This window comes from Microplitis demolitor, chromosome 7, assembly GCF_026212275.2.
Source record: "Microplitis demolitor isolate Queensland-Clemson2020A chromosome 7, iyMicDemo2.1a, whole genome shotgun sequence".
NCBI lineage: Eukaryota > Metazoa > Arthropoda > Insecta > Hymenoptera > Braconidae > Microplitis > Microplitis demolitor.
Genome location: NC_068551.1, coordinates 5309963 through 5318715, shown reverse-complemented (window position 1 = coordinate 5318715; position 8753 = coordinate 5309963). Strand labels below are relative to the sequence as shown.

The 8753-nt window shown below is 28.2% G+C and overlaps 1 protein-coding gene across 1 annotated transcript; it reads left to right on the top strand.

The window, feature by feature from the left end:
- LOC103569552 (SET domain-containing protein SmydA-8) lies at positions 1 to 3827 on the top strand. Its single transcript, XM_014440190.2, has 7 exons — positions 1 to 591; positions 679 to 1047; positions 1269 to 1403; positions 2373 to 2559; positions 2623 to 2718; positions 3183 to 3274; positions 3375 to 3827. The coding sequence occupies exons 1-7, from the start codon at positions 106 to 108 to the stop codon at positions 3492 to 3494; spliced, it is 1485 nt and encodes a 494-aa protein (XP_014295676.1). The 5' UTR covers positions 1 to 105; the 3' UTR covers positions 3495 to 3827.
- Positions 3828 to 8753: the final 4926 nt, after the last annotated feature.

Genomic DNA, 8753 nt, shown 5'->3' with positions numbered 1-8753 from the left:
CACGTAGTTGCTCAGAATATCAGCATACTAACAAAAGCACTGATTCTTATTTAAACTTGCTTATAATATCCATCAAATAATAATCAAATTATTAATTTATTCATAATGCGTGAACCAGAAACTACTGAAAATCTTGTTCGACGTCATTTAGACGACCATGGTTTATTAACAAACAAAGAAGATCAAGTTTGGACAGTTCGTTATTCAAAATTAGGTGGCCGAGGTTTATATGCTAAGCGTGATATCAAGCAGGGTGAATTAATTTTTATTGAGGCACCATTGATTATTGGACCACGTTGTTACAATAAATATCTTCCCATGTGTATCAATTGCTATAAATCAGGATGTCCGTTGTTTCCATGTGACCGAGGATGTGGACTTCCCGTGTGTTCTAATCAATGTGAAAATTCAAAAAATCACGTTGAGTCTGAGTGTGAACGCTTGCGAAATTGGCAACCAACATGTGGCACCATGTGGTCCATGGAACTTCTTCAGACAGTAGTACCAATTAGATCACTTTCGTTGTCTTCATATCAAAGAGATCTTGTTTATGCATTAGAACGTCATGAAGGGTCACTTCATGGTCGCGAGGTTGTACTTAATATCTAATTATTTATTACATATTTATAATTAATGTATAAATAGATTATTTAAAATTATTATTCAATCTTTGTTTAGATAGAATTACTAAAAAAAAATATTTCAAAACCACTAAGTCAGGAAGACGAAGAATTCATGTTACAAGTATGTCGGGCTTTTGATACAAATGCATTCGAAACAGCTCTGCGTGTTGACAATAAAACTTCAATAAGTCTTCGGGGTCTTTATCCACTGGCAGCATTACAAAATCACAGCTGCCTACCAAATACTAGACACTATTTCAATGACAAAGGATTCATGTTCGTGCGAGCTGCAGTTCCGATTAAAAAAGACGAAGAACTTACTGAGACTTATGTTGATTTAATTTGGGGTACTAGTTTGCGAAGAAATTATTTAGTTTTGTCAAAACACTTTGAATGCTGCTGCAAAAGATGTTCAGACCCAACAGTAAATTATTTATATATTTTTAGCAACAAAAATAACTTGAATACGGAGAAAAATGTCAAGTGAATATGCCTATGCAGCACAGTAATATTAACATTACTCTATAGTTTGTGTCCTGCCGCTCTTATACACAAACTATAAAGTAATGTAATTATTACTGTGCTGCATAGGCATGTTTACTTGACAATTCTTTCCGTGTAATTAAAATTATTTTATATTTTTAGGAATTTGGAACTAATATCAGTGCTTTACGATGCGCTAATTTGAAATGTTTTTCATACATTTTACCTGTCGACCCACTGAATTTTAAAAGCCCGTGGACTTGTCGTGAATGTCATGTTAAAGTATCTGGTAAACAGGTATTATTAACAATTATATATATTTTTTTCAATATAATCAATCATTAATTAGGTCCTATCTCTTATGACAGACGAGGGTTACAGATAACAAATCATGTCGACTATGCAATAGTGTCTCACGCATTTTTGATTACACGAAGAAAAATGAAGACCAAAAATAATTTTCATTATGCTGTCGACCAAACTTGAAACAGGAAGTTGAGTCGCCAAAAAATTATTATGCTGCACCCCAAAAAATATACACTTACAACTAACTCTCTAAAAACGAATTAGTGACAATCACGTGATAATCACTATTTGGCAGTGAATATTCACTTATTGCCAGTGAAAGTATACCAATATTTGAATTAGTGACATACTTTTCACCAGTAAACAGTGAATAGTCACTATTCTCATTAATTCAAGTTTAAGAGAGTATTGATAAATTGTAATGAAAATTATTTGCCTAAATTAGGAATTATAGTAGAAAATGAAAAATTTCTAGAAGAACAATAATAATTATAAGTGTAGCATAATAATTTTTTGACGACTCAACTTCCTGTTTCAAGTTTAGTCGACATCATACTAAAAATTTGTACATTTTATGTCCCCATTTTCCTCCGTGTATATTGTGAAAAATTGAAGAATAAAAAATTTTCTGTTTGTTCTTTTTGGAAAAAAAAATCGCGATTATAAAAAAAATTTTTTTGAATAGTGTCATCAGTCCATATCTAAAAAATAATTATTTCTTTTTTTTTTTCTCAAAAACGATAAAAATATTCACTCTTATCTGATTGTGTATAAGTTGTTATCTATTCATCATAAAAATATTATTTTTAAAGAATTTATGGCATGTCAATTTTTTGATTACATACATGTATTTAATTCAAAATGAGTAAGAGCATACTGTTGCATAACTTTCAAAATTATTTAAATTAAATAATTTAAAAACATAATTTTTTAACAATCATTCTATTAATTTTTAAACAGATTGAATCAATTTCTTCAGCATTAAGAATGATGGTTAATAATGTTTTAAATGAACCGCCTCGTAACATTTTGAAGTTCATTGAAGGTGAATTGAAAATTCTCGTGCCTCCAGAGAATCATATTTTGTTAGATATGAAATTTCATGTTGTGTCATTCTTTGGAAGAACTGAAGAGCTTGAATGGAAAAGTAAGTCATGAACATAAAAATAACATATATAATTATTTATTTACATATTTTTCATGATTTTAGATCTATCAGACAGAGAACTTGAATTAAAAGCCCAGTACTGCAATGAACTGATAGAAATATTAGACAAACTAGGATGTGGTGATTGTCAAAAAAAAGGTAAATACCATAAATAGTATATTAGTATATTACACACCAAGGAAAGAAACTAGGATTTTCCAACCCGCGTGTATAATTACGTGGATTCGGACGTCCTCACTTCCTTCTTAGGTGTGTGATATACTATTTCACCATACCTACACCGAAAGTTTAAATATTGGTCTTTGTTTATGGAAAAATGGCGCATGCGCTAATTTTTATCATTCGTTTTCTCATACAAGAAAAAAATGAATTTTCTCCCCCAAATATAGAGGCAAAAATTGAAACTTTCAGGTGCAGATTTGGTGAAAAATCGGATACACACCATGAAGAAATAAGATAAGACGTTTCAATCCGTGTGTTTGTCACCCTCGCTGTCAGCACGAGTAGGCGATTATACACGCGGGTTGGAATGTCCTGCTTACCTCTCGAAGTGTGTGATATACTATGTATTTAATATAATTTAAAATTGCATTTAATCATAGGGTTAATTTTCAATGAACTGTATTGTACGAAGAAAGAACAGCTTTTGCGAAAAGTTAACAAGAATAACAATAATAAAGATGAAATCAAAACGGTAAAATTGAATTTAAATTAATTATGATAATTACGTGGACTATGATATAAATTACATATATTTTTGTAAAAAAAAAAAAAAAAATAATTCTGTTCATTAGGAAAACAATGAAGAGCTTGCAAAAATAGCAAGTAAAGTTGTAGAAATTTTACAAAATGATGTTGCAGCTCCCGATGATCTCAAACAATTAGATGCATCTTTAACACATACAGATGAGTGATTATATCGATAAACTAATGTGTTAAAGATGAAACATTAAATATTGTTTTGATGTTTATTTAAGAAAGGTGCTCTTTTCTCCCACTCAAGTGGACTATACGAATATTACTATACTCATTGCACTTGTACAATAAATAGAAACAGTCTACGTTCTTCTCCTCAGCAATTATAATTTCCAGTAAAATTAAAACCGGGATTACTAAATTATATTGTAATGTATCGAGCTATATTGATGAATTCCTCCGTTAATTGATAGAACTCTCGTTTGCGAGTAGCATTTATTAGTCATTAGTCATTAGTGGAATATTATATAATTGTTTTATATTTGAAAAGTAATATATTAATAAATAAATTTAAAAAAGTCTATATTTAGTGTTAGTCATACTAAAGAAAGACAAATAATATTTCTTCAATTTCTATAAGCGTAAGTAATTAAAAATGTAATAAAAATTTGGATTGAAGATTAATACCGATACTGTTAATTCTTATTTTACAATTATTATTATTATTTATTATAATGGACTGCTAAATTAATGAATTTATTATTGTTATATAAAAAAGTACATGAACAGTTTATATTTATGTAGCATGAATTATTTTTTGAATTGTTGATTTTGAACAAGAAACCGTTATCTTATGTTTAAAAAAAAATGTGAAATAAATTTAATTCGTGATGATTTGGGCATTGGTTAAAAAAGTTTGTATATATAATAGTGATATTTGACCTATTGAACAGAATTTGGGTCCTAAAATTGTATTAAAATTCACACTGTTAACTTCTATGTGAAAATTTTTAAAATCACCTTATAATCTTCTCATTTATTATGTTATCCTGGTCCTAAAATATGCAAAAGTGACTTTTCATTCGAATTTTCTCAAATATAGACAGCCCTTGAATACAAAATACCATCAGGCCTTTTGTGGACTTGTCAAGCTTAACCATTGATGATTCATTGTACCTATTCTCTAATGAAAAGTATGGTTTTGTCGTCCTCATCGTTTTTCCAGAAAGTTTACTTCTTCGATTCTCATATTTCCTTATTAAAATTCTGTATTTTTGAAGATTAAAGTGGCAAAGGGTTAACTGAAAAGACCCGCATATATATTTGAACAGAATGCATTGCTTAAGAAATAGTATATTCTCAATAGTTTATGAAAATTTAGGCCAAAAATAAATATTTTGGTTCATTATGTATCAGGAAAAAATAACTCACAAGAAGGTAGCACCTCAAAGTTTTTGGAAAGTATAGAAAATTTTAGATCTCTTGACATCCTTACAAGAAACAGCTACCCGGTTATAAATAAATTCTTTTATTGTTGGTACGTGCCTCCGAGATTCAAATATATAAAAATATATGAACAATTTAATTTTTAATAATATCTCAAAAATATCATCATTAATATAAATAAGTAAATTAAAAAAAAAAAAAACACCAAATTTAAAATTGATTTCTTCAATACAAAAAAAATTTTCAAGATATTGTTTACAGTTGATGCTAAAAAATTTTGCCTAAGGTGTCAACTTATTTCGGACAGAATTTAAAACGCTTGAGAAAACTATTTTTTGTATCAAAAACTCTTCTATTAAAGACCTACAATACAGAAAATCAAGTTTCTCTGAAGGAATGCACTCTATTGTGTATATATACTTTTGAAAAAATTCAAATTCTTTATTCTTCATGTAGTCCTGATATTATATTTACTTTTTTCAAGGACACATATGACTCCGATGCCCAAATAATCAACTTAACTGAATATGATCAAAAAACTGGCGTCATTAAGTCAAAATGTCATCTTTTTGTATTAGGAAGTGATGAGAGATGAGAAGATAACTTTAAAAATTAATGGAAATACAGTATGTATTTAATAGTGTGCGTTTACAGTTCTCTCAGCGCTACAGTGTCTTCTTCAAAAACTATTTTCTAAGTATATTTAGCACTGTATCAGAAATTCAATAACTATAAAATCGAAAAAAAAATAAATTTCGAGATTATTAAAGTCCGTAATTGTTTTATTCGGAATCTTTAATAAATTATCGACAAACGTATGATAAAATATTGCAAACAGTTGAATTAACCAAAAGGTATATAATTAATATGTTCAAGAGATAATATGATGAGTGTTCAAAAATGCATCAACGAAAATGTACATTCCCTCCAAAATCCTTGAATTTAACGTCTACCTGGAATTTAGTGACAAAGATTTTAGGTATAAGTAAAAGTCAATGAGTATATTTTAAAATCAGGAAAAAATACTAAAGAAGAAGGTAGCATTCTTGATTTTGGGAAACTCATTGATTCTATAACTTATAGTTATGTAGTCATATATAGTAACTATATTCATATATGAGTGCAAATGAAATTCTTGTCGGAAAAAGTTGAACAAAATATTTAATTCTATAATTATGATTTTCAAAATACATATGTACGAATTTGGATAAAATACTGAATCCAAATTATGTGTCAAAAAAATTCAATTTGAGTTGAAATTATTGTTTATTATTTTGATAACATTTACACAATTATTATGTTTTACTTTTTTTTAGTTGAATTATCCCAGGTAGCAAAATGAAGTCTTAATGAGTTCTGAATGAGTATCTATTTATGATTTGGACGTCTTATCAACATCTTAAAGAAGTCTTTAAAAAATTCTCAAGATGTCAAATGAGTCACCTAGCGAACTCAATAAGACTCCTTTAAAAATAGTTATTTTTTCTGACTTCGCAAATAAGATTTCAGTATGAATTTACCATGACGCCTTTAAGGAGCTCCTAATTTTGACTTCATAAAGAAGTTTAAAAATTAATACATTTAGACGTCACAAAACTGACGTCTTATTTATAAAGGCTTCAAGAACTCTTAATTAAAAATTCTTAAAAATGAGATCTTTAGAAGTCATCATAAGACTTCTTGAGGACATCTTCAAAAAGACATCATAAAGCAATCATTCCGATTTGAATGCTGTTTGGGATAGTAGTTCTTCTTTATAAAAATTTTCTCTCAATAAGTTTACTTCAAAATTGAATCTCAATTTTGTAAAAATACTCTACATCATGGTACAACATAGGTAGAATTAACGACCACATTTTAGTCTAAATATTACTTTTTCATAACTTCATGAACACTCAAAGAAAATTATGATTTTGAATATACAATAAGTGACAATGACAATTGTGAAAACAATAATTTACAAAGAATAGGCTACAGAAGTTCATATTGCATACTTCTATAATGTGAAAATTTTAAAAATCACCCTATAATCTTCTCATTTACTATGTTACCCTGCCACCAAAATATGTAAAATTGACTTTTCATTCAAATTTTCTCAAATATAAGCAGCATTTAAAATACCATCTGGTCCTTTGTGAACTTGTCAAGCTTGACTACTGATGATTTATTGTATACTTATTCTCTAATGATAAATATGGTCATGTCACCCTAATCGTTTTTCCGTAAAATTAAAGAACATCTTCTAATTTATCATATTCTCCTAATACCCCTGATTAAAAAAAGGGATTTAAAAAGATTCGAAATAAAAAATTTTAAATACTTTTTAATACTTTTTAATACCTTGAATACTTTTGAATCCCTCTTCTTATGGAAATTTAACATTACAAATCGTTTTAAATCCCTTTTTTTAATCAGGGACTACAGAAATCTTAAAACTGCACTTTCATTTAAATTTTATAAAAATCAACGTGTCTAGCTATGCAGCTGTTCAGAACCTATTAATATATATTTGTCTATACTTCAAACTATACATTTTTTCTTGTCGCTAGACAAAATCGTTAGAACTACAGAATACCCTTATAATCTTCAGAATTATGAAAACTCATGGAACCTCCTTATTTATTATTATTCCTTATTACAAAGAACCCTTAGATAAATTTTACGAAAATATCCTCTGTTGAATTGACATGATTTAAGGGTGATTTTTTTTTTCAATGGAAAAATATAATATTGTATACGCAATATTTTAATACTATAACATAATGTCATATGAGGAATTAATGTAGTTATGTATCTATCTAAAAACTCTAACAGAGTCCAATCAAGAGTGCTAAGGACCAGATAAAAACCAATAAATCAATAACTTTTATTAGAGTAGGCAACATCCGGAATTTCTATTTTTAAATGTTAGAATCAAAATATTTGAATAAAAAACAGTATTTTCAAAGAAAAACTTACATAGACAGAAAAAAAGGATTCATTGCCGCAAAAAATGTTTACTTTCCCTTTAATTGAAAATGAAAATTTTCGGGGCGAGAAAAAAACTTTTTACGCCAAGAAATTTTTTTTTCTGTGTAAAGGACGTGCTTAAATCTTCACGCACGTGGTTTCAAATAATTATTACTAATAATATGTAGTTTGTTTATGAAAATGATAAAATTGTCAGATGTCCGCTGTATCCACTATTATTTTGATTTTTGGCCCTTTTCATTACATTAGATTTGAATTTTTAGATACAATAGGGCCATAAAAAAAATGATGAAATGTTGTAAATATTGTAACACACATTCAAATTTTTTGGCAAAACATATTTTTTTAAATGAGTTGTATCATTTTAAACATTTCAAACTAAATAATTTAAAAACGAGAGATAAGTTAAAAATCGTATTTTAAAATAAAAGGGCGGCAGAATGTGATAGAAAAATATTTAAAATATAAAAATAAAAACACGCAAGTGTGTGAACAAACCTTGGCAGGGACATAATATGCAGAAGGGTGTCCTAATACACTTGGATTCAATTTAAACGTAAAGAATAATTTAGACTACTACTGTCGTTGTCGATGATACTGACTGCCGCTATCGAACCGCCAGTTGATACGAAACAATCAATTCTGTGATTCATCGACTTCCCGCACTCTAGTAAGAATTTTAGCGTCGAATACAGCGACACGCAGTAGTACCGACTTGGCGCGAAATTTCAAAATTGAAATTTAATAATTTCATTAAAATTTATATGTATCAATAATTAATATTAATTAGACTAAAAATTATACTCGAAATTTTTTGTCTTCATCAAAAATTTATTAATTATTCTTATTACGAGGTAAATTTAAATATTCATAAAATAACTTATTAGAAATGAGAGAAAAATTAAAAATCGTAAATCATAATAAAATGGTGTCTGAATATGATAGAAATATTTAAAATATTAAATAAAAAAATACCCAAGTGCTTTGTGGAAAAATCGTGTTGCTAAGCTGCAGCGCATTTCGGAATGCACTCTATAGCAAACAAGAGACAATTTATAAAT

Excerpts from the sequence above, each read along its gene's own strand:
- LOC103569552 (XM_014440190.2), top strand. The coding sequence starts at position 106 with ATGCGTGAACCAGAAACTACTGAAAATCTTGTTCGACGTCATTTAGAC. Across the intron at positions 592-678 it reads GGTCACTTCATGGTCGCGAG|ATAGAATTACTAAAAAAAAA; the intron begins GTTGTACTTAAT and ends ATCTTTGTTTAG. Across the intron at positions 1,048-1,268 it reads AAAGATGTTCAGACCCAACA|GAATTTGGAACTAATATCAG; the intron begins GTAAATTATTTA and ends TTATATTTTTAG.